This window comes from Panthera tigris, chromosome A2, assembly GCF_018350195.1.
Source record: "Panthera tigris isolate Pti1 chromosome A2, P.tigris_Pti1_mat1.1, whole genome shotgun sequence".
In the NCBI taxonomy this organism is placed as follows: domain Eukaryota; kingdom Metazoa; phylum Chordata; class Mammalia; order Carnivora; family Felidae; genus Panthera; species Panthera tigris.
This window is the reverse complement of record NC_056661.1, coordinates 5,681,995-5,707,714: the sequence shown is the minus strand read 5'-3', so window position 1 is coordinate 5,707,714 and position 25,720 is coordinate 5,681,995. Positions and strand designations below refer to the sequence as shown.

Genomic DNA, 25,720 nt, shown 5'->3' with positions numbered 1-25,720 from the left:
AAGGGGTGCCATCAGAGTGTAACCTGGAACCCACAGTTCTCTGGCATTGCTGAAGGGGCTGACCTGGATTGGGAATCGGTTTCTTTTTTTTTTTTTTTTTTTTTTTTTTTTTAACACTTATTTATTTTTGAGACAGAGAGAGACAGAGCATAAACGGGGGAGGGGCAGAGAGAGAGGGAGACACAGAATCGGAAGCAGGCTCCAGGCTCTGAGCCATCGGCCCAGAGCCCGACGCGGGTCTCGAACTCAAGGACCACGAGATCGTGACCTGAGCCGAAGTCGGACGCTTAACCGACTGAGCCACCCAGGCGCCCCGGGAATCAGTTTCTTAATGGTCAGCTGAGGTGGGGGGGTGCACATTGACAGCTAGAAATGCCCCCTCAGAGCCCATATCTCCTCTGCCAAGCACCCCTTCGGTGGGAACCTTTATGTTCCTTCTGTACTCATGTGATTTTCTATTTAAAAAGTCACCTTTAATATATACACACCCTAGAACCTTACTCAGCCTTAAAAGGCAGGACGTTCTGACAGCTGCTGCAACATGGACCTTGGGACCTATGCTCAGTGAAATAAGCTAGTCATTCAAGGACAAATATCGTATGATTCCACCTGTGGGAGGTCCCTAGAGTCATCAAATCCATAGGAACAAAGCAGAATAGGGGTGACCAGGGTTTGGGGGTGGAGGAGTGGGGAGCTAGTGTTTAATGGGGACAGAGTTTCAGTTTTGCAAGACAAAACCCCGGAGATGAATGGTGCTGATGGTTGCCCAACAATGTGACTGTGTTTAATACCACTGAGCTGTATGCTTCAAAATAGTAAGCCCAGGGGCACCTGGGCGGCTCCGTCGGTTGAGCGTCCAACCTCGGCTCAGGTCATGATCTCACGATGCGTGGGTTCGAGCCCCGCGTCGGGCTCTGTGCTGACAGCTCAGAGCCTGCTTCAGATCCTCTGTTCCCCTCTCTGTCCCTCCCCCATGCGCTCGCTCGCTCTCTTTCGAAAGTAAACGTTAAAAAAATAGGATGGTGTATTTTTATGTTCTACGTTTTCTACCACAATTTAAAAAAATTTAAGTCACCCTGAAACATTCCTTGTAAAAATCCCTGAATCCCAAAACAAGCAGACCAGCTCCTCCCTCCCCCGACTTCCTGATATAATAACTCTCCTGATTATGGATATACACACACACACACACACACACACACACACAGACATATAAGAATATAATCCTTATAGCCTATTTCTGTGACTTAAATTGCATATATGTGGCCATGGGAGAAGATATAAAGTCTCTTCGTATTTCTTTAAATGTTTTTTCTGGCTCCGTTCTTGTTTCCTTCTCCTTTTGGGACTCTAATTAGATCTGATAATGTCCCAAAGGTCACTGAGACTCTACTTTTTTTTTTTTTTTTCCAATGGTGGTAAAATATACAAAATGTAACACTGACCATTTTAACCACTGTTAAGTGTGCAGCTTAGTAGCATTGAGTGCATTCACAGCATCCTGCAGCCATCACCACTGTCTATTTCCAGATGGCACATTTTTTTTTTTTAAGATTTTATTTTTAAGTGATCTCTACACCCAACGTGGGGCTCGAACTCATGACCCTGAGATCAAGAGTTGCACGCTCTGCCGACTGAGCCAGCCAGGAGACCCCAGATGGCACATTTTTATTTCATCTTTGTTTTTTCTTCTCTGTTCTTCAGTTTGGATGTTTAGGATTTATCTAGCTTCAAATTTATTAACTCTTTCTTTTTTCTTCTTTGATAGGCAATCGAGCCCACATGTGACTTTTTAATTTCAAGTAATTTCAGTTTTAGAATTTACATTTAGGGGGCAGCTGGGTGGCTCAGTCAGTTAAGTGTCTGACTCTTGATCTCCGCTCAGGTCTTGATCTCAGGGTCATGAGTTCAACCCCCACATTGGGCTCCGTGCTGGGTGTGAAGGCTACTTAAAAAAAAAAAAAAAAGTTACGTTTGGTTCATTTTTCTGCTTTTCTGCTGAGGTTTCTTATTCATTCAGTAGTAGCTATTTTTTTCTTCACATCTTTGAATAGATTTATAATAGCTGCTTCCAAATCCTTACGTGCTCATTCCGACATCTGGGGCACTTCAGAGGTTAGTCCCCATTAATTTCCTTCTGCTTTGAGTATGGGTCATGTTGCCTTATTTCTTCAAGGGTCAAGTAATTTGGGGTTGCATTCTGGACATTGTCAAGATGTGTTGGGGAGACTCTGGATTCTGTTGTGTTCCTCTGGAGAGCACAGCTTTTTTTTAAATGTATTTTTTATCAGGCAATTAACCTGTCTGGACTCAAGCTCTAAAAGTCTGTTTTCCTTATGGTGGGTGACAGGTGAGATCTCACTTCCTTTCTTCCTTTCTTTTTTTTAGGTTTATTTATTTTGCAGAGAGAGAGAGGGAGAGAATGAGCAGGGGGGCAGGGGGAGAGGGAGACTCCTAAGCAGGTCCCACGCTCAGCGTGGAGTCCGATGCAGGGCTCAATCTCATGGCCTGAGCCGAAATCAAGAGTGAGACACCGGGGCGCCTGGATGGCTCAGTCGGTTAAGCGTCTGACTTCGGCTCAGGTCAGATCTCACGGTTCGTGAGTTCAAGCCCTGCATCAGGCTCTGTGCTGACAAGCTCGGACCCTGGAGCCTGCTTCAGATTCTGTGTCTCCTTCTCTATCTGCCCCTCCCCCACGCTTACGCTCTCTGTCTCTCTCAAAAATAAATAAACATTAAAAAAAAAAAAAAAAGAGTCAGACACTTAATTGTCTGAGCCACCCAGGCATCCCTCACTTCCTTTCTTTTAGCCTTAGCTAGGCTGGTTGGAGCCTGCCCTGAACCACTGCACAGAATTTTTGTGTAGAATTCGGAACTTCCTTTTTCTGGCTTTCTCCTTTCCTGCGTGTCCTGTCCCATTGAGTTATTGTCGTCTTTCTGGGTTCTGTCTTCTCATTTTTCAAGCCGGCTTCTATTTCCAGTGAATAACAGTAAAAAAGGAAACGCGCCCTGTGCCTTATCCCTGGTATAGATTCCCCTCCAACTGCTACCTATTTTGGGTCATGCTAGAGCAGCACCAGCAGACTTGTGGAAATGTTCCTTATCTGCACTGCCTATTAGGGTAGCCACAAGCCACATGTGGCCAATGAGCATAGACATTTTGCTGGTACAACTGAGGCATTGAATTTGAAATTGAATTGAAATTTCATTTCCATTCATTGCAATTCAGAAAGCCCCCTGCTGTTAGTAGCTGCCGCGCTGGACAATGCAGCACTGAGGGGTTTTAGCTTCGAGGTAGCCGTGCTTAGTGTGTTTAGTACGGAGTCCAGAGTTTCTTGTCTCCGAGGGGGCTGGTCCGATGCGGCTAACTCCGCCTCCCCCAGAAGCTGAACTCTCCTGGTGGTTTTCCATTGCATAAATTACTTATCAGGTCATCAGTGGCCCCCTGCATTTTGCTTTTATTTTTTTTTAACTCCTTGACTGCCCCCTCCCCAAGTCCGTGAGCATAACATTTCCTCCTCCTTTTGTCCCTTTGGTTAATTTTTAAATTAAAAAAAAAAAAGTGAACCGTGGTAAAATACACATAACGTAGAAATTACCATCCTGACCATTTAAAAAAAAAAAAAAAAAGGTTTATTTAGGGGCTCCTGTATGACTCAGTCGGTTAAGTATCCGACTTCAGCTCAGGTCACGATCTCACGGTTTGTGAGTTTGAGCCCCACTTGGGCTCTGTGCTGACAGCTCAGAGCCTGGAGCCTGCTTCGGAGTCTGTGTCTCGCTCTCTCTCTGCCCCTCCCCTGCTCGCGATCTGTCTCTCTCCGTCTCAAAAATAAAATAAAACATTAAAAAAAAAATTTTTTTTAAAAGGTTTATTTATTTTTGAGAGGGAGGGAGAGAGGACAGAGAGAGAATCCCAAGCAGGCTCCACACTGTCAGCTCAGAGCCTGATGCGGGGCTCAAACTCATGAAATGTGAGATCTTGACCTCAGATAACATCAAGAGTCAGACTGAGCCACCCAGGCGCCCCCGATCTTGACCATTTTACACAGTTCAGTACTGTTAAAATATTCATATTGTTGTCCATCTGTCTCTAGAACTTTCTCATCTCCCCAAACTGAGACTCTGTCCCCATGAAACACCGACTCCTCACCCCCTCCCCTGCCTCCCACCGTCTACTTCCTGTCTCTGTGGACAGGACTCCTCCAGGGACCCCCTGTAGCAGAATCGAACAGTATCTGTCTTGTGACTGGCTAGCTCAACTGAATGTAATGTCCCCAGGGCCCCTCCGTGTTGTGTCTTCCTCCTCCTTTCAAGTTACAACGTAAGATCTCATTGTGGGGCACCCAGATGGCTCAGTTGATTAAGCATCCAGCATCCGACTTTGGCTCAGGTCATGATCTCATAGTTCATGGGTTCGAGTCCTGCGTCAGGCTCTGTGCTGACAGCTCGGAGCCTGGAGCCTGCTTCGGATTCTGTGTCTCCTCTCTCTGCGCCCCCCCCCCAACTTGTGCACGCTCGCTCACGCTCTCTCCCTCTCTTAAAAATAAACTTTAGGGGCGCCTGGGTGGCGCAGTCGGTTAAGCGTCCGACTTCAGCCAGGTCACGATCTCGCGTTCCGTGAGTTCGAGCCCCGCGTCAGGCTCTGGGCTGATGGCTCGGAGCCTGGAGCCTGTTTCCCATTCTGTGTCTCCCTCTCTCTCTGCCCCTCCCCGTTCATGCTCTGTCTCTCTCTGTCCCAAAAATAAATTAAAAACGTTGAAAAAAAAAATTTAAAAAAAAAAAATAAAATAAAATAAACTTTAAAAAAAAAGATTTCATCATATGGAACCCTGAGGCTTCTGATCTCCAACTGTTAGACATCAGGATTGCAAGTTTTCACTGGAAGGGAGAGAGGGATAGACTCCAAAAAGGCACAGGGACATCTGGGGAGTGATGGATGTGTTCATTATCTTGACTGGGGCCATGATTTCATGCATATGTACATACATCAGAACATGTCAAACCACACACTTTAGATGTGCAGTTTTTTTGCATCTCAGGGGTCCCTCAATAAAGCTGTATTTGTGTTTTTATTGTAATAGCCCAAGAGGGCTCCCCTCACCCCCAAACCGTATGCTTGATCAGTTCCTGTGCAGGTGACAGATCCCAACGCCCCGCCCCTTAAACTCCAAGAGACCTGATCCTCTCCTTTCTTGGTCTTGAAACCTTCCAGACTGACCCCACCCCCAACACACCCCCATGCTAGGTGGTGCTGGGGACCCCAGAGGTCTGTCCCTGGCCTGGCTGTCACAGTCTAGGGGGACACTGAGAGCCAGCTAGCTTTCTAAGTTCCAGGGCTGAAGAAATCTCTGAAGAAAGGCCCAGGGGTGGGGCAGGGCAGGGTGGGGCCGGGCCAGGATGGGGACAGGGCTCTGCTGAGGGCAGGAAGGGCAGAGAAGGGTTCTTAAGGAAGAAATTGAATCTGACCCAGGTCTTGAAACACTAGTAGGACCTGGTCCTTTGAAGCACCTGTCGGTGGCCCTGCACAGACGGAGGGCCTGAGGCACTTGTCCACACTGCAGACTTCTGATCTGCCTCTGAGAACTACCGACTTTGAGTCGCTGGGGAGACAGCGAAAGGATGAGTTTGTAAAGAAGTGCTTTGTAAATTTCGGATACACTCCAAAGTCTGAGAAACATGACATAAATATTAAAAGAACGTGGAAGAAAATATTTGTATTTCAGAATATGAAAGACCTTCCTTCAATTTTACTCATTAAAACATCGTAGATGAAGTGGCATGTAAAATGCATCTATAGTTCTTAAATGGTAGTATGATGAAAACATACATACCCACTACCAGGTTAAGGCACAGACTATGCTTGAATAAAGCAGGTGGAGGCATTTCAGGCTGAAGGCTTGGCTGATGCAAAGGCCCGGAGGCTGGACCGCTGGGGAAAGCCCTTGGGCATCCCAGCGTCTGGGTGTGGGATAGCGCAGGGGCTCCCCAGAGCCGTAGGAGGGGGCGGATTCCATCAGGGTGGCCCACGGCCAGCCCCAGGCAGCTGCAGAGTGACCCCCATGGCCCCAGTGTCGGTGGTCCGGCCGGCTGAATGACCAGTGGCTTCTTGCTCTGAGCCCAGGCTTCCCAGTTCCAAAAATGGGGAGACTGTGGATCTGCGTTCTGGGGATCAAGCTGACCTTGCCTGTCAAAGCAGATGGTTTCTTTTTAAGGAGGCTCTGCACCCAGTGTGGGGCTTGAACTCACAGCCCCGAGATCGAGAGTCGCGCGTTTCCCCGACGGAGCCAGCCAGGTGCCCCGGTGGTTTCTTTCTCGAGAAAGTCGGACCACCTGTGCCAAAGCCCTCGTGCCCACCCACCTGTCATGTCTCTGTACCACCCGTTCATTCATCCACTTAGCAAACGGTTGGCATCTAATGTTGTACCAGGCCCTGTTCTCAGGATTCAACGGTGCCTAAAACAACACTCTGGGCTTCACGAGTCTTCTGCCTTGAGGTGAGACAGACAAACTAGTAAATACGAGCTCATATAGGACAGGAAGGAGCAGAACAGGATACGGAGACGGAGTAACACAGAGGCTTCTTTGGTAGCCATCTGAGACGTTTTCTCTGATGAGTGAGCTGGGATATGAATAATGAGACAGAGCCAGACACGGGGCTGTGTGAGGGGACAGTGTGTGCAAAGGCCCCGGGGCAACAATGAGCTTGGTGAGTTGGACACGGCACATGCAAAGCCCTGGGGCAGAAATGAGCTTGGTGAATTAGAAGGCCAGCAAGCAGCCATCGTAATAAGTTGAGTTAGCGAGGTGAGGGAGGGTGTGTCAACAGAGCCAGAGTGCGGGGGCACACGTGTGTCTGCATAGCAGGGGCTGGGGTGAGGCAGAGCCCTGGACCTGGGGCCCTCCTCGGGGTCTTTGCAGGGAACGGCACGGTAGTGACTCCTGGACTGGCTCCCCCTCTGGTCATTAGCACCCCGTAGGGCCTCTGAGCAGAGAGGCCCAGAGCAGAGGAACCAGGGCTATCTGGAGGGGACAGCCAAGGCCCAGGGCAGGGGCGGCTGTGGTTATCTACAAACAACCCCCGCTTAGCACATCATGTGTTCCCTGCCTGGGCCTCCAGCCGGAGTCAGGTGACCCCAGGCATTAGGCCAGGCTGCAGGGGCCGGGAGACTGTGTGTGTGTGTGTGTGTGTCCGTCCCTGGGCGGCCCAGACATCTGGAGTCTGAATTGATTTCCTTTTTCACAACCCAGGCAAGTCCTGCATTTCCAGCTGGACTTAAAATAAAACAAAACAAACCTATGTGCACAGCCCTGCTCTGCTGGGGCTGGGGCGTTTGGAGGTTCTGGGGACCAACAGGGAGCCGTAAGCTCCTCTGAGCGGGGACCTCTGAGCGGGGACAGGGACCCTCTGCTCATCCTCCCTCCCCGCATCAGCCCAAAGCCCTAATCTCTCCCGGTCTGGGGATATTTTTAGCCACTAAGAAGGATTATCAGAGTCTGGCTCCCAGGTGGCAGGGGCAGGGCTGGGAGTGAGGCCAGAGAGGCTTCAAGACCCAGCAGTCCTGCTGGGAGACTGGGGGCAGGGCTGGGGTGATGGGGATGTAGGCTCAGTCTGGTTGGGCTGGACCAGCCACTCGGTGAGTCTCCAGATGACCTCTCCGTGGCCCTGGCCAAGCCCAGCCTGAGTTTATTAGCTGCAGCTTTAAGGGAAGGCTGCAGAGGCCGAGGAGGTTCTGGGAAGAACCATCCAGAACCTGCTGCAGGCCAGCACCCCTCCTGCCCAGACTGCCCCTCATCCCACGCTGCCTTCTCTGCTGCTAATACAGAAGTCAGTTACACGTAGTGCCCGTTCTACCCCAGGGGTCATTCCCACCACGTCGTGTGGGTATCCCATTTTACACATGGGGAAACTGAGGCACAGAGCAGCCTGGTTGCCTGCCTGAGGTTGCATTGCAGCTGGGACTCTGGCCCGTCTGCTGGGCTCCAGACCCTGTTCTCTTCTCACGCCAGAGTGTCTCTTCTTTATCGAGAGGGTGGAGGGGTGGGAGGGGACATTTTAGAGACAGGGTAGGGCTTCCGGGGCTAAGACCTCTGCGGTCCGGGTGGATCATTCTGATGTGGATGCCAGAAAGGTTTGCCTGGGCTTGCTTCAGCTGAGGGTGCTGGAGTTCCAGACTGGTCACGCTTCCTTCCTTCTCCACCCCCCACTGTTCCAAAAAGACTTTGTGACTAGCTCCCAGTATCACAGTGAGTGAAGCAGGGCTGGGGGAATGTGCTTTAACTGAATCCAAGGTTGGGGCAACCAGGGGGTACTTCCAGGAGGAAGTGACAAATGAACTGGGTTTTGAAGGATGCGTAGGAGTTTGCCAGACAGACAAGGAAGGGGTATAAGCCCTGTGGAGGCAGAGACCTTGCCTGTTCCCTCACCATGCAGTGTCCTCAGCACCCAACATAGGGCAATAACTATTAGACGGGCATTCTAGGCAGAGGACAGCAGTTGTAAAAGCTGGCTGTGGGAAATCCTCTGGTGTGGAGGGAGCAGGAGGCATCAGGCAGTGGGCTTTGAAGCTGGGACATCGGCCGAGGCCTCAGATTGGAAGATGCCATCGCCCGTGTGTACTCTTCCTCCTCCCAAGCTCATCACGGCTTTTGCATGCGTCACAGCTGTGGTGGATCCTGATCTGGGTGGCCCTTGAGTGGGGGAAGAACATGGCATTGGGGGCCTGGACTCCTGGGTTCTGGCTTCAGCTCTGGCTGGCTGGGGGCTTTCCCGGGACTCCCCGCTCGCTTCCTTTGTGCTGGGGGGCGGGGGGGAAGGGGAGAGGGATGTCCGCTGGGTGAGGAGGGGGTTGGAGATGCCCTGCAGTGGGTGTGGCTCTGGTTGGGAGGCGGGAATGCCGGCCTGGGCACGTGTCCCCGTGCCCCTGTGGGTGTGTGGGATCAAGCCAACCTTGCCTGTTAGTGAAGACGGTTTCTCCTAGAGAGCTCAACCGCCCAGGCAGACGTCCCTGCGTCCACCTACCCATCTGTCTAGACTAGCCACGGTCGCACACCCTCGGCCGCTTGTCAAGCTGCTGCCAGGGTGTCCAGTGGTGGCACTGCCATTGTCAGTCACCTCGCTGATTGCCAGATGCCTCACAACCTAGTCCTTTGTCTCTGCCCCTCCCTGCGCTATTCCACACATCCCCGTGGACTTGAACGTCAGCCCTGCTGGCTCTGAGACTCGGACTCTAAGGCTTTTTCTTTTTTCTCCATTTGACTTGTCCTATTGTGATTTATAGGAAATAGGTGCTTGGTCTTTGTCCCTGGTCTCGCACAGAGCTTCCCAGACCCTTAGAATTTCCTGTGATAAGACTGATCAAGGAGTCTCTGGTTAACAAGGTGGCTTTGGGAAAGCCCCTGGTTGCCAGAGGAAGCAACTATGAACCCAGGGTAGAAACTTTCAGTGCCCCCTGGTCCCACCTCCAGCGAGGGGAGAGGGCCTGCAGGTGAACTCAGTCATCAGCGAATGATGATTTCATCCAGCCTCCTTTGTAATGAAGCCTCCATGAAAACCCGAAGGGCGTTGTTCAGAGAGCTTCCTGATTGGCGAATGCATGGAAATGGGGGGGGGGGGTATATGTGGAGATGGGTGCCCCTTCCCCATGCCTTGCCCTCAACATCCTTCTATCTGGCTGTTGCCGAGTTGTGTCCTGTTGCAAGAGAACTGTGATCTCATCAGCAGTGTGTTTCTCGGCGTTCTGCGAGCTGCTCTAGCAAATTAATCAAACCCAAGGAGGGGGTCCTGGGAACCTCTGATTTATAGCCAGTTGGTCAGAAGCACAGGTAATAATAATTTAGGCCCAGTTGGTGTCTGAAGTTGGGGGGGGGGGGACGGTCTTGTAGGACTGAGCCATTGACCTGTGGGATCTGATGCTGTCTCCGTTGTTGAGTTGTTGTAGGACAGCTAGCTGGGGCCGTGGTGGGGAGAAGCCCACCCGTTGGAACTGGAATCAGAATGGTAGGCTCGGGGCGCCTGGGTGGCTCAGTCGGTTAAGCATCTGACCCTTGATCTCAGCTCAGGTCTTGATCTCAGGGTCATGAGTTCAAGCCCCACCAAAACATCAACCGCAACAAACAGAACAGAATTATAGACTTTTTACTTAATTTATTTTATTTTTACCCCTTTATTTTTGAGAGAGAGAATGAACGAACGAGCGGGGGAGGGGCAGAGAGAGAGGGGGGACAGAGTATCCCAAGCAGCCTCCATGCAGACGGCACAGAGCCCGACGTGGGGCTTGAACCCATGAACCGTGAGATCATGACCTGAGCCAAAAACAGCCGCTTAACCGACTGAGCCACCTAGGCGCCTCCAGAATTATAGACGTTTTAAAAAAGAAACATTTAGGGGCGCCTGGGTGTCTCAGTCGGTTAAATGTCCAACTCTTGATTTCGGCTCAGGTCATGATCTCGTGGTTCGTGAGATCGGGCCCCGCGTCAGTCTCTGAGCTGACAGCACAGAGCCTGCTTGGGATTTTCTCTCCCTCTCTCTCTGCTTCTCTCTTTCTCAAAATAAATAAATAAACATTAAAAAAAAATAAATGCAAACATTTTAATTTGCAGAGAGAAAAGGGCCCACGTTGTAGATGCGTAACTCAGTGAATTTTCTCAACCTGAATAGCACTCGGACCAGGAGACAGAACATGCCAACCCCGGGCAACCCCACGTCCCCCTTCTGGTCACTGTCCCTAGAGCAGCCACTTTGTTGATGTCCAGCACTGTGGTAGGCAGAGTACTGCCCCCTTAAGATACCCACGTCCCTAATCCTGGAAGCTTCATGTGGCAAAGGACAGTTGAAGTTGCTAATCAGCTGACCTTGAGATGGGGTGACCCTGGATTCCCTGGTGACCCAGTGTCATCCCAAGGGTCTTTTTTGGAGGGGGAGGGGGCGTTGAGGAGAGCACGCACAAGCGAGGGAGGGGTGGAGAGAGAGGGAGAGAGAGAATCCCAAGCAGGCTCCATGCCTAGCGCAGAGCCTGACGCGGGGCTTGGTCTCGTGAACCCTGAGATCATGACCTGAGCCGAAATCGAGTCGGTCGCTTAAGGGACTGAGCCACCCAGGCACCCCAAGGGTCTTTGATAGAGGGAGGCAGGAGGGTCAGGGAGAGAGATGTGGGCTTTGAAGACAGAGGGCGCAGCCTTCCAGGGAGTACAGTGGCCTCTAGAAGCCAGAAAAGGCAGGAACGGGTTCTCTCCACCTCCAGAAGGAATGCGGCCCTGCCCAACCTTGATTTCAGCACCACAAGCCCCCGTCTCAGACCGCTGACCTCCAGTGTCTCTCGAGGGGGGCGCCTGGCTGGTGGTTCAGCAGGTAGAGCGTGCGACTCTTGATCTCAGGGTCGTGAGTTTCAGGGCCCCGCGTTGGGTGTGGAGATTACTTTAAAAATGAATACATAAATAAACATTAAAAAAAAGTCTCTGGGAACCTGCGCCCCTCCTCTCCACCTCCTTCCGGTGGACATCACCCCCTTCCGGCCTCCAGAAGGCCACTTCCCGCACGGGCGCCAGTACCCCACCGCTAGTCATTGTATCTAAAATAAAACCAAGGGCCACAGAACCCCCAGACTCCACGGGCGGGGGTGGAAAATGGTCCAGCCACCCCAGAAAACAGTTTGGCAGTTGCTTATGAAGTGAAACAGGCGACTGCCCCGTGACCCAGGGATCCCACTCGAGCCCCTAACAGAGGTTACCTTTGGATGGGGGAGATGGAGATTGACCGGGAAGGGGGGAAGACGCACGAGAGCTTTGTGGCGGGACAGGAGGCTGCATGACACGGGTACCTGTATTTGCCAGAGGTGACTCTACACGGAAGATTGATGCATTTTGCTCTAGTAAATTTTACCTTGAATGAAAAAAAAAAAAACCCATAAGCAAATATTAAACTCTAGCTAAGGATCTGCATGCTGAAATATGTAGGGGTGATATGGCTTGACGTCTGCTGCTGATTTTAAAGTGCGTCCAGAAGAGTAAATGGCCTGATGGCAGGGGGGCAGGGGGCGAGGGGGGCGGATGGAGGGGCGGATGGATGCACCAGCAGATGTGCAACAGAGCAAATGGGACAAAATGTGGGTGGTAGCATCTGGTGGTGGGTTAACAGGTGTTCACAGTAAATTCTTTCGGTTTTTCTGTAGGTTTGAAATTTTTAATCATAAATGTTGGAAATCATCCGAATTCCTCCCTGAAGCCCGCGGGCCCTGGGTGACCTGCCCCTTTCCCCCCCTCCCTGGCCTTCCCTCCTTCCTCTCTCCCCGTCACTCACCCTGCTCAAGCCACAGGGGTCTCTTGCTGTTCCCTCATACTCTGAGCTCAGTCCTGCCTCAGGGCCTTTGCACCTGCTGCTTGTTTCTCTGAAAGCCCCTCCCGACCACCAGTACCCTCTTCTGCATAAACCGAGGCCCTCCTCACCTCTGGGTTTCACGTCAGAGGGTATCTCATTAGAGCTTCATTGGTCACCTCATTTAAAGTCATGGCCACCTGTTTATTTCCTACCAGGTTCCATCACACCGTGTTACCTCATTCATGAATGTTTACTTGTGCATTGGCTGCTGTCCCTGCTGGGCTGTGAGCTCCATGAGGACAGGAATGTGTCTCCTTTTTTCCCTGCTGTATCCTCAGCACCTAGCCCCATGCTGGCATGTATAAGTCGATCAGAGAACACCTCGTGGATGGATGGACAGATGGATGGGCAGCTGGGCAGGCAGATGGATGGATGGGCTGACAGACAGGTAGAGGGACAGATGGGTAGATGGACAGCTGGGCAGGTGGACGGACGGATGGACGGAAGGATAACTGGTTGGTGGATTGGTGGATGGATGGATGGACAGATGGATGGACAGTGAATGGATGGCAGGGAAGAAGGCAGATGGACAGATGGCCGTAAGGATGAACATCCTAAGTGGGGACCAGTGTGGGGTCTGGACAGTTGTTTTAAGATCTTGGGAAGGGGCGGGGCGCCTGGCTGGCTGAGTCAAAAGAGCATGTGACTCTTGATCTCAGGGGGTTGTGAGTTCAAGCCCCATGTTGGGTGTAGAGATTACTTAAAACTTTAAAAGGTAGGTAGGTAGGTAGTTAGATAGGCAGATCGATTGATCGATCAATAGATGGATCTCAGGAAAGGTCACAGCTGCTCAGACTCATCCAGACAGCCACTGGAAAGCTTTCTTGGCGGAGGGAGGCTCCACTTATGTGGCACACGGGGTCATGCAGGGGACCCTCTTGCCCAACCGCAGTCACGTAGCAAGCGAGGCAGCGACATTCACACCTGGAAGGGCGGACAGTCAGGAAGGGAATCGCGGATTTCCCTTGTCGTCCTGGGCTGCACTGGAGGGACTGTCCCACAGTGACGGGAAGCTGTTCTGGACACCGGAGAACTCGAGTTGATGACCCCCGTCAGCCAGTCCCTTGACCTCTGGCCACCTGTTTTCGCATCTGTAAAGTACAAAATACTAGCTGTTTGCAGGAGCTAGTGTCTGAAGGGTCAGTGGGCACCGGGCTAAGCACTTTGCGTGTCTCATCGGGCTGGGCCGACAGGTGGGTTACTGTCCCTGTTTGCCCAGTGAATTTGAGATTCAGAGAGGGCAGCTCATTTGCCTGAGGACACACAGCCAGAGGCTGCCGGGCGCTGGGGGGGGGAGGCGAGGGCGGGGTGGCGGACCCTCCTGCCCCACCCGTGGGTCCTGCGGGCCGAGCTCCTTTTCACCGGACCCCGTGTCCACAGGATGTGGTCCAGCTTCAACGAGTGGTTTTGGCAGGAGAAGTTATGGTTACCACCCAACAGCTCGTGGGTTGCCCTGGAGGACCGAGATGGCCTGGTGTACCCCCACCCCCGGGACGTGCTGGCAGCCCTGCCCCTGGCACTGGCCCTGGTGGCCATGCGCTTCACCTTCGAGAGGTGAGTGCCGGGGTCGCTCACACGTGTGTGTGTGTGTGTGTGTGTGCGCGCGTGTGTGTGTGCACGCACGACGTGCTCACCCCGGCCGGATGCCCTGCGGGGTTTCGTCCTAATGTGTCCTGAACGGAGCCTGGCTCTGAGCCCGCGTGCCTCTCCCAGCCCCGTCTCGTCCCCAGCCCCTTGCGCCCACACCCTTCCAGCCTCCGGTGGCTGGTTTCCCGCCACACGGGCTGCAGCTCGGATCCCCGCGTGCCAGCGTCTTCGGAAAACGGGCGGAGGCCCTGGAGGACGCGTTCTTGCTTTGCTGACCAAAGACAGGCCTGAAGAGGCCCCGGGGGCAAAGAAACTCTCGCCCGCTCCCTCCTGCCCCTCTCCTGCGGGCCGGGTGACCCTCCACCTCACCAGCCCTCCCTTACCTCCCCCACCCTGCCCCTATCATCCTTCCATCAACCCCCCGCATCCCTCTCACCCCCCATCATCCCTCCTACACCCCCTCACCCTCCCCTCCCCTCCCTCCCGGCTCCTAACACCTTCCCTCCTCCCTCTGCCAAAGGAAGGAGCTGGGCACTCTGGCTTCCCCGTTTGTGCCCAAATCCCTCCCCCCTTCTCCCCTCCCCCTTGCAGCCTGGTTCCCAGCCCCCCCTGCCCCGGTTCCCAGCAAGCCGGGTGCCAAGCCCTGTAGATTTTCAGTCGTGTCTCATGGGACCCAGACCCTCCTTCACACTGGGGTTCCCTGCCTTTCCCTGCCTGGCTGTCTCCTGGGCGCGGGCAGCTCTCCCAGGGCCCCTTCCCTCTGCCCCAGGTGCCCCACGCGTTCCACGTGGACCAACACTGTAGTCACAGCTGATTCAGACCTGCCTTGCCAGGCCCCCTTCCTGCCGGACAGTCCCCTCCGTGATCAGCCACCCACCCCCTCTGAGGTTCCTCCTCCCCCTTAACGTCCCTCCCCAGGCGCCCTTCGCGGGCCCGCCACCTTCTATGCACCCACCTGGCCTTCTCCCTCACTCCTCTGCAGTTCCTTCAAGGCTGGGTTCCGGGAGACCCCCCCCATGCCCTTCTCCCCCCCCACCATGCCCTTCTGCCCCCCCCCATGCCCTTCTGCTCCCCCCCCCCATAGAGCCCATAACTCCCTTCCGCCCCCACTTTGAGTCCCTGGCTTTGTCCTGCCCTGACCACAGGGAAATGGGAACACTCTACCTCTTGCCTTGTCTCTCCCACGCCCAAGGAGCTTCCCATGTCTGGGCTCACGTGATACAGGCGGGACACCGGGGACCCGGGAATACACACTGAGGTTGTATTTATTTAACAGATACCCCTGGAGCGCCTACTCTGTGCCCACCATTGCCTGAAGCAGCTTACGTGTCTTAACTCAGCCCTCTGTGCAACCCCATGAGGTGGTACTGTTATTATCCCCATTGTACAGAGTAGGAAATTGAGGCACAGAGAGGTCGAGGCACTGGCCTGTGGTCACACAGTGGGTAGGTCGTCTGGGACTAAGGCTTTGCCTGGATTCTAAGAGGCCCAATTCAGCCAGGCTTTGAAGGGTGAGTCCTCATCTTTCCCACAGGGTGGGGAGGGCACAAGACTATGCCCAGGTTCGCTACTGGAGCCTGGAGTGGGGGGAGTTGTATATTTAACTGATGGCCTCCTTAGAGGTATGGGTGTGTCCCATCCTAGAGTTATCCTTTCAAAGGGCAGCGTGAGTGGGTAGCTTTTCCAGGGTTGAAGGCGGAGGTTTTCGCCATCGCTAAAGTAAATCCTGGGCCAGTCTGCTGCTCACCGCTGTGTAACCTTGGCCATACACCTCTGACCTCTCTGAGCCTCGGTTTACTCATCAGGGCAATGGGGACTTTGACAGTAGAGTTAAATGAGCCAGGACCTAATGTGGATTTGTGCCTATGCTTGGCAGATTACAAGTACTCAGTAAATGACAGTCCCCTTCTCCCCCACTCCCTGGTCATGACAGAGTCTGGAATGAGTTCTTGCTGGGCTGCACTGAGCTCAGTTCTCCCAGACGGAGGCGGGTGTTGGATGGTGGGTAGGAAATTCCGTCCTGACCCCTGGCCTCGGGGGCCCTCTACTGGAAAGTGTGGGGATTGCCCGGAGATCTGGGCTCCTGCACGTGACCCCGCTGGGAGAAGGGCCACCTGAGTGGGAGCAGACCCGCTCCTGCCTGTGGGGACCCCCCAGCCTGACGGGGCACAGACAAGGACCCAGACCACCGTGAGACAGGCAGTGCGGGGACCCTCGTTCCTGTTTGGGACTGAGTGCCGCTTCCCGAGTGCCCCAAAAGTTAACCTTCGCGTCCCCATCCTGAAGACCCACCCATCCAGCTGCCCTTCCTAGGTTTGGTCCAGTACGGCGGCCAGCCTACCCCTCCAGGGTTCCAGCGTGTGACCTGGCCCCTCGGAGCCTCAGTTTCCCCACCTGGATTGACCGGCTCTGTCTCCCCTGCACCCAGATTTATCGGCCTGCCCCTGAGCCGGTGGCTGGGTGTGCGAGATCAGGCCAGGAGGCCAGCAAAGTCAAATGCCACTCTGGAGAAATACTTCCTCACAGAGGGGTGTAAACCCAAGGAGGTGAGAGCCCCCTGACGCCCTCCCCCCACATCGGCCTGCACGGCTGCCTTGCGGATGGGGCCCCAGGGGTTGGGATGACGCCCAGTCGTCAACAGGGAAAGCCCAGTGCCCCTCTCCCCACCCCACCGGCCATCCCGGCTGCCCAGTGGGCACATCCTGGGACGGAGGTGGGGAGACCAGGTCTCTGCTGAGCTGGTGAGGAACAGAAGGCTGGACTGCTCTGGGGGAGACCCGAGCAGGCCTGTGACCTCCCCTGTGCCCATCCGGTGGGTGTGGCTCAGGGCCTTGGGATTCTTCCTCCCTTGTCCACCTCCCTCTGAAGGTAGGGGTGGGAGGCAAGGTCTCAACTGCCTCCCTGGGGTGGGGATAAGACCTGAGTGTTCCAGGAAAACCTCTAGGAGGGGGCTGCCCCAGCCCCCGGCCCTTTTTTAGTCCCAGCCCCGTCAGCCACCTGCCTGTCCTGTGAGCAGGACTGCTTTTTATATGGCCTCTTTGGGGGGACCCCACGCTGTGAACCCCCCTACTCCCCGCGTGCATAGGTAGACAGGCCCACAGGCAAGGCCTGGGGCAGCAGGGGAGGGGGGGACGCAGCTGGGTCTCACCTGTCCTGGGACAGGGGCAGGAGAGCCTGGAGGGGCAGGAGGGCCACCTCTGTGACCCCTGTCGCCCCTCCCCAGCCCCAGATGGCCTTCCTCGCTGCCCAGTGTGGCCTCACGCTGCAACAGACCCGGCGCTGGTTCCGGAGACGCCGGAACCAAGACCGGCCCTGCCTGACCAAGAAGTTCTGTGAGGCCAGGTAAGCCCGGGGTGGGGCTGCGGGGGGAGGGGGGGCTGGGGTGCCGGGGAGGGGTCTGCTGCCCTGGCGGCTGCCTCATGGGCTCCCTCGCCATCTGCAGCTGGAGGTTTCTCTTCTACCTGTGCTCCTTCTTCGGTGGCCTCTCCGTCCTCTACCACGTGAGTGCACCTGCCCGTTTCCCTGCCCCCCACCCCCATCGACCCCACAAGCACCTGCTGTGCCCAGGGCCTGGACTGGGGGCCGTGGAGGGGTTCGGGCAGAGGAGGGAAGTGCGCAAAGGCACAGAGAAGGGGAGAGGGCTGGGAGGGGTCCTGGCAGATCACTCAGGTGCCTGCTGAGGACACGCTGTGCGCGGGGAGCCGGGGGTGTGCAGCCGACAACCCTCGGTCTAGAGTGAGAGCAGCCCAGGGGAGGGCGCACCTGGGGAGTAGAGGGCTGGGCTCTGACCTTTGGGCAGCTTCAGACTCCCGGGTCCCTGCAGGAGTCATGGCTGTGGACACCGGTGATGTGCTGGGACAATTACCCAGATCAGGTGAGTGGTGGGCGGGGCTCCCAGGCCGGTGGGAGGGCGGGGGGGGGGGGGGGGTGGTCAGAGCCCCTGTAGCCACAGGCGGGAGAGCCAAACCTGGACATCACGTGACACCCCTGAGGGCCACAGTATTTCCGCCTCCCCTGTGGAGTGGGTAGGGGCCAGAAGCCAGGAACCCTGGAGCAGGAGCCGCCACAGATCCTCTGCCCTTGACCGCCCCCACCTTCCCCAGTCATTTGGATCCAGAGGTCCTGGTTTTGAGCGAACAGGGAGGCCCCTGCCCCATGGGAGCCTCGACTCCCCACGGCTAACCTTGCCCCGCCCCGCCGCAGCCCCTGAAACCGGGCCTGTACTATTGGTACCTCCTGGAGCTGAGTTTCTACATCTCACTGCTGATCACGCTGCACTTGGATGTCAAGCGCAAGGTGAGGCCCAGAATCTGACTGGGCAGTGATGCCCTGGGGGAGTTGTGACCCAGTCTCCAACCGGAGGGATGGCCTCACCCCACACCCGGAAACCCCCTGGTGGCCTCAGGCCGGAGGCCCAGAGTCCACGAGGTACAGATGCTCCCAGCCCTGTGGAGGGGGGGGGCCCTGCCACCAACCTCCTCCCTGCTGTGACCCACCATCTCCCGCAGGATTTCAAGGAGCAGGTGGCACACCACTTCGTGACCATCACCCTGATCGTCTTCTCCTACAGCGCAAACCTGCTGCGCATCGGCTCTCTGGTGCTGCTGCTGCACGATGCCTCGGACTACCTCCTGGAGGTGGGCCTGGCCCCGCCCCGCCCTCTTCCCGCCTTCCTGGGAGATGAGGCCACGCCCCATGAGGCCACGCCCCCTCCTGGCTTCCTGGGACCTGAAGCTCCTCCCGCTCCCAGAAACACACACTTTACCTTTCTTTTTACATTTTTTTTTTTATTTAAAGAAAAAAATTTTTTTTAATGTTTATTTTTGAGACAGAATACGAGTGGGTTAGGGGCAGAGAGGGAGGGAGACACAGAATCCAAAGCAGGCTCCAGGCTCTGAGCTGTCAGCACAAAGTCTCGAGCTGTGAGATCGTGACCCGAGCCAAAGTCGGATGCTTAATGGACTGAGCCACCCAGGCGCCCCAATTTTTTTTTTTTTTTAATTTACATCCAAGTTAGTTAGCATATGGTGCAACAGTAATTTCAGGAGTAGATTCCTTAGTGCCCATTTAGCCCGTCCCCCTCCCACAACCCCTCCAGTAACCCTCTGTTTGTTCTCCATATTTAAGAGTCTCTTACCTTTTGTCCCCCTCCCTGTTTTTATATTATTTTTGCTTCCCTTCCCTTGTGTTCATCTGCTCTGTGTCTTAAAGCCCTCATATGAGTGAGGTCCTATATTTGTCTTTCTCTAATTTCGCTTAGCCTAATACCCTCTAGTTCCATCCATGTAGTTGCAAATGGCAAGATCTCATTCCTTTTGATTGCCGAGTAATACTCCATTGTGTATATATACCGCATCTTCTCTATCCATTCATCTGTCAATGGACATATGGGCTCTTTCCATACTTCGGCGATTGTTGATAGCACTGTTGTAAACATTGGGTTGCATGTGCCCCTTCAAAACAGCACACCTGTGTCCCTTGGACAAATGCCTAGTAGTGCAATTGCTGGGTCGTAGGGTAGTTCTACTTTTAATTTTTTGAGGAACCTCCAGACTGTTTTCCAGAGTGGCTGCACCAGCCTGCATTCCCACCAGCAGTGCAAAAGAGATCCTTTCTCTTTGCATCCTCACCAACATCTGTTGTTGCCTGAGTTATTCACGTTAGCCATTCTGACGGGTGTGAGGTGGTATCTCATTGTGGTTTTGATTTGTATTTCCCTGATGACGAGTGATGTTGAGCATTTTTTCATGTGTCGGTTGGCCATCTGGATGTCTTCTTTGGAGAAGTGTCTCTTCAGGTCTTTTGCCCATTTCTTCACTGGATTACTTGTTTTTTGGGTGTTGAGTTTGATAAGTTCTTTATAGATTTTGGATCCTAACCCTTTATCTGATATGTTGTTTGCAGATATCTTCTCCCATTCTGCCGGTTGCCTTTTAGTTTTGCTGATTGTTTCCTTCACTGTGCAGAAGCTTTTTATTTTGACGAGGTCCCAGTAGTTCATTTTTGCTTTTGTTTCCCTTGCCTCCAGAGACGTGTTGACTAAGAAGTTGCTGTGGCTGAGGTCAAAGATGTTTTTGCCTGCTTTCTCCTCGAGAATTTTGATGGCTTCCTGTCTTAGATTTAGGTCTTTCATCCATCTTGAGTTTATTTTTGGATATGGTGTAAGAAAGTGGTCCAGGCTCATTTTTCTGCATGCTGTTGTCCAGTTTTCCCATCACCACTTGCTGAAGAGACTGTCTTTATTCCATTGGATATTCCTTCCTGGTTTGTTAAAGATTAGTTGCCCATACGTTTGTGGGTCCATTTCTGGGTTCTCTATTCTGTCCCATTGATCTGAGTGTCTGTTTTTGTGCCAGTGCCGTACTGTCTTCATGATTACAGCTTGAAGTCCGGGATTGTGATGCCTCCAGCTTTGGTTTTCTTTTTCTGGATTGCTTTGGCTATTCGGGGTCTTTTCTGGTTCCATACACATTTTAGGATTGTCCTAGCTCTGTGAAGAATGCTGGTGTTATTTTGATAGGTATTGCATTGAGTATGTAGATTGCTTTGGGTAGTATTGACATTTTAACAATATTTGTTCTTCCTATCCAAGAGCATGGAATATTTTTCCATTTTTTTTGTGTTGTCTTCAATTTCTTTCATAAACTTTCTATAGTTTTCATTGTATAGCTTTTTCACCTCTTTGGTTAGATTTATTCCTGGGTATTTTACGTTTTTTGTGCAATGGTAAATGGGACCAATTCCTTGATTTCTCTTTCTGTTGCTTCATTATTGGTGTATAGGAATGCAACCGATTTCTGTGCATTGATTTTATATCCTGCGACTTTGCTGAACTCATGGATCAGTTCTAGCAGTTTTTTGGTGGAATCTTTTGGGTTTTCCATATAGAGTATCACGTCATCTGCAAAGAGTGAAAGTTTGACCTCCTCCTGGCCAATTTGGATGCCTTTTATTTCTTTGTGTTGTCTGATTGCTGAGGCTAAGACTTCCAATACTATGTTGAATTAACAGTGGTGAGATTGGACATCCCTGCCTTGTTCCTGACTTTAGCGGGGAAGCTCTCGGTTTTTCCCCATTGAGGAGGATATTAGCGTTGGGTCTTTCATATATGGCTTTTATGATCTCGAGGTATGATCCTTCTATCCCCACCTTCTTGAGGGTTTTTATGAAGAAAGATGCTGTATTTTGTCAAATTCTTTCTCTGCATCTATTGAGAGGATCATGTGGTTCTTGCACTTTCTTTTATTGATGTGATGAATCACACTGATTGTTTTGTGGATATTGAACCAGCCCTGCATCCCAGGTATAATTACTGCTTGGTCGTGGTGAATAATTCTTTGAATGTATTGTTGGATCCGGTTGGCCAGTATCTTGTTGAGGAGTTTTGCATCCATGTCATCAGGGAAACTGGTCTATAGTTCTCCTTTTTAGTGGGGTCTTTGTCTGGTTTTGGAATCAAGGTAATGCTGGCTTCATAGAAAGAGTTTGGAAGTTCTCCTTCCGTTTTTATTTTTTGGAACAGCTTCAAGAGAATAGGTGTTAACTCTTCCTTAAATGTTTGGTAGAATTCCTCTGGAAAGCCATCTGGCCCTGGACTCTGTTTTTGGGGGAGATTTTTGATTACTAATTCGATTTCCATACTGGCTATGGGTCTGTTCAAATTTTCTATTTCTTCCTGTTTCAGTTTTGGTAGTGTATATGTTTCTAGGAATTTCTCCATTTCTTCCAGATTGCCCATTTTATTGGCGTATAATTGCTCATAATATTCTCTTATTGTTTTTATTTCTGCTGTGTTGGTTGTGCTCTCTCCTCTTTCATTCTTGATTTTATTTATTTGGGTCCTTTCCTTTTTGATCAAACTGGCTAGGGGTTTCTCAGTTTTGTTAATTCTTTCCAAGAACCAGCTCCTAGTTTCATTGATCTGTTCTGTTTGGGTTTTTTTTTGTTTTGATAGCATTGATTTCTGCTCTAACCTTTATTATTTCCTGTCTTCTGCCGGTTTGGGGGTTTATTTGCTGTTCTTTTTCCAGCTCTTTAAGGTGTTAAGGTTAGCTTGTGTATCTGAGACCTTCCTTCCTTCTTTAGGAAGGCCTGGATTTCTATATACTTCCCTCTTATGACCGCCTTTGCTGCGTCCCAGAGGTTTTGGGCTGGTTCTGGGCATTTTCATTGGCTTCCGTGTTTTTAAGTTCCTCTTTAACTTTTTGGTTAGCCCATTCATTCTTTAGTAGGATGGTCTTTAATCTCCAAGTATTTGTTATCTTTCCACATTTTCTCTTGTGGTTGATTTTGAGTTTCATACCATTGTGGTCTGAAAATATGCACGGCATGATCTCGGTCTTTTTGTACTTGTTGAGGGCTGATTTGTGTCCCAGTATGTGATCTATTCTGGAGAACGTTCCATGTGCACTGGAGAGGAATGTATATTCTGCTGCTTTAGGATGAAACGTTCTGAGTATATCTGTTAAGTCCATCTGGTCCAGTGTGTCATTCAAAGCCTTTGTTTCCTTGTTGGTTTTTTGATTAAATGATCTGTCCGTTGCTGTCAGTGGGGTGTTGAAGCCCCCCACTATTATGGTATTATTATCAATGAGTTTTATGTTTGTGATTAATTGATTTATATATCTGGGTGTTCCACATTTGGTACATAAATGTTTACAATTGTTATGTATTCTTGGCGGATACACCCCTTAATTATGATATAATGCCCTTCTTCATCTTTTGTTACAGTCTTTAAAGTCTAGATTGTCTAAGTATGGCTACTCCGGCTTTCTTTTGGCGACCGTTAGCATGATAGATGGTTCTCCGTCCCCTTACTTTCAATCTGAAGGTGTCTTTAGGTCTAAAGTGGGTGTCTTGTAAACAGCATATAGATGGATCTTGTTTTCTTATCCATTCTGTTACCCTCTGTCTTGTGATTGGATCATTGAGTCCATTGTCGTTTAGAGTGAGTACTGAAAGATGTGAATCTGTTGCCATCGTGTTGCCTGCAGAGTTAGTCTTTGTTGCTTTCGGTCCTTTTTTTTTCTCTCGTCTTTTCTCCCCTCAGAGGCCCCCTTAAAATTTCTTGCAGGGCTCGTTTAGTGGTTGCAAACTCCTTTAGTTTTTGTTTGTCTGGGAAGCTCTCTGTCTCCTCCTATTTTTGAATGACAGCCTTGCTGGATAAAGGATTCTTGGCTGCACCCACTTTAGCTTTCTAGACAGCTCCCGGAGAGGAGGCCCCGCCCTTTCCCCTCCCCACCTACTTCCCCTGTGCCCACCATTGTGGTGGCACCATTGTGCCCACCCTGTGCCTGAGTCCGATTCTCTCCGTTGCCCCCCTCCCAGGCCTGTAAGATATTCAATTACACGCGTTGGCGGAAAGCCTGCGATACCCTCTTCATCATCTTCTCCTTGGTCTTCTTCTACACTCGCCTCGTGCTCTTCCCTACGCAGTGAGTCTGCCCTCGTGCCGGTTGAGGAGAGGGGAGTGCCTGAGATCCAGGCCTGCCTCACCCTCGGTTCCCTCACCCAGGGAGCTGGGGGTGTTGGCCTGGAGGCTTTCAGGAGAGGGCCAGGAACGGTGTCCCTGGGACTGGACACAGCATATGCAAAGGCCCAGTGGCAGGAGAGACAGAAAACTGGGCGCGGTCATTCTCCCATGTGCCCAGAACATGGAGTAGGGGGCAGGGTTGGGCACCTGCTCACTAAAGTCCTTCCCCAGTCTATTTGCTGAGCCTCTCCTGGCAGAGGGAACAACATGAAGATCTCTGCTCATGTGGAGCTGACACTGGGGGTGGGCAGGGGAATAGAAGAAATAAAGCAAACAGGTAAAATATAAAGCCTGAGGGAGTGATGTGCTAAAGAGAAAATGAGGTCAGGAAGGCACAGGAAGTGTATAGGTAGCTGGAATTAGGGTGGTCACTGACGAGATTCGGAGAGACTGGAGGGAGAGAAGCACACTGATCGTAGGGGAAGAGTGGTCCAGGCACGGCATGTGCAAAGGCCCTAGGGCAGGACCAGGCCTGGTGTGTTGGAGGTACAGCGAGGAGACCCGTGTGGCTGGAGCTGAGTGAACAAGGCAGGAGGGGACAGGGCAGGTGGCACAGGATCTTGGAGGTCACGGGGAGGACTTGGGCTTTTACCCCAATGAGCAGAGAGCCCTGGAGGGCTGTGGGTGGGAGAGGGACAGACCTGACTCAGGCTCACAGGCGCCCCCTGGCAGCTGCTGGGGACCGGCCGGTGGGAGACCTGAGCAGGAGCTGGGGGGGGTGCCTGGAGGGTCTGGTGCAGGTGACAGAGGTGGGTGGGCCCGCGGTCCCCCGAGGGTCATAAAATGGGAATGAGCTCAGAGCTGTTGCTTGAGGAGCAGGAGCTGAGCTTTGGGTGGGCCGGTTCGAGGGACCTGTGGGGTCCCCGGAAGTGTCCTGGAGGAGGCAGCGGGTGCACCAGCCTGGGGCTCCAGAGAGAGAGAGCTCCCCGTCCGGAGTTTGCAGCTCGTGGGCCTGAATGGCCGGCGGGCGAGCTGTGCGTTCTCACAGCTTAACACAACCGGGCGAGAAGGGGCACTTAAATGCCCGGAGGGCCTAGGTATCACTCGGGGGGCAGTGGGGAGCCACGGAAGGTTCTGGAGCCAAGAAGGTCGCCCAAGACCGAGCGGTCCCCAGGGCCGGGGGGAGGGGGGTGGTGCCCGGTGCCTGGTGAAGCCCCACCTCTCCCCCCTCCTCACCTGCCGCAGGATCCTCTACACCACATACTACGAGTCCATTGCCAGCTCGGGCCCCTTCTTCGGCTACTACTTCTTCAACGGCCTTCTCATGATGCTGCAGCTGCTGCACGTGTTCTGGTCCTGCCTCATCCTCCGCATGATCTACAGCTTTACGAAGAAAGGCCAGGTAGGGCCGGGCAGGGGGGCCGCTCGCGGGCGCCTCCCCGGAGCCCCGTCCTCACGCCCCGCCCCGCCCCTCTTCCCCCCAGATGGAGAAGGACGTCCGCAGCGACGTGGAGGAGGCCGACTCGAGCGATGGGGACGTGGTCCAGGAGTCCCTGCCCCTGAAGAACGGGGCGGCCCCCACCGACGGTCCTCGGAGCCGGGCGCCCGGGCGGCTGGCCAACGGGCACGCGCCAGCCACATAGCCAGCCGAAGACCGGCCTCGCGGGCCTGCTCCCGGGGCCCTGTGGCTTGGATTTGTGGGGCGGCAGGACCGGAGGCCCCGGGAGGCTCTGGAGACAGGGAGGGACCTCCCGCAGGGGCAGGGGCAGGGCTGATGATCTGTCTCCAGCCCCCTCTCTCTGCCCACCCTTCCCTTCCCTTCCCTTCCCTTCCCTTCCCTTGGGCAACTGGACAGAGCTGGGGAGGGCGGGCGGAAGCCCGCCAGAGCCACCTCCAGGCTGAAAGGGGTCCAATAAAACTTGAACGGAGCCAAGTCCTCTGAGCTTGTGTCCGTGTTCTAGCTCCTTATCCATCCCCGGAGGCCCCAAGGGGACTCTAATTACAGACCGTACCGATGAGACCCTCTCGGCCACCCCAAGACACGCGCCCACCCCCAGGGGACTCCGCAAGCAGCACAGGGAGACCCCCCCCCCGCCCCAGGCGACTCAATCCCTGGTACCCAGCCCTGTAGGTAAGCCATCACCTTCCAGCACCGCGCGGCCTTCGGCCAACTCCGCCCCCAGCTTACAGGTGGGAAGGTACAAGGCCCACACAAGTCAGAGGCGGGGCAGAGGGCAGGCTCCTTCAGGTCTCCACAGCCCCTGCTCAACGTTGGCAGACTCCCTGGAG

The 25,720-nt window shown here is 53.2% G+C and overlaps 1 protein-coding gene across 3 annotated transcripts in view; it reads left to right on the top strand.

The window, feature by feature from the left end:
* The window catches only part of CERS4 (ceramide synthase 4), a 35,018-nt gene extending 9,645 nt beyond the window's left edge, over positions 1-25,373 (top strand). For all 3 annotated transcript variants that reach the window (XM_042978008.1, XM_042978009.1, XM_042978007.1), the window contains 10 exons: positions 13,753-13,926; positions 16,388-16,505; positions 17,183-17,301; positions 17,402-17,459; positions 17,783-17,833; positions 18,163-18,255; positions 18,468-18,596; positions 23,287-23,393; positions 24,677-24,833; positions 24,916-25,373. In XM_042978008.1, the coding sequence (XP_042833942.1) occupies positions 13,754-13,926; positions 16,388-16,505; positions 17,183-17,301; positions 17,402-17,459; positions 17,783-17,833; positions 18,163-18,255; positions 18,468-18,596; positions 23,287-23,393; positions 24,677-24,833; positions 24,916-25,074 (1,164 nt within the window). In that variant the 5' untranslated portion in view covers position 13,753 and the 3' untranslated portion in view covers positions 25,075-25,373. The remainder of the gene's footprint in view (positions 1-13,752; positions 13,927-16,387; positions 16,506-17,182; positions 17,302-17,401; positions 17,460-17,782; positions 17,834-18,162; positions 18,256-18,467; positions 18,597-23,286; positions 23,394-24,676; positions 24,834-24,915) is intronic.
* The last annotated feature ends 347 nt before the right edge of the window (positions 25,374-25,720 follow it).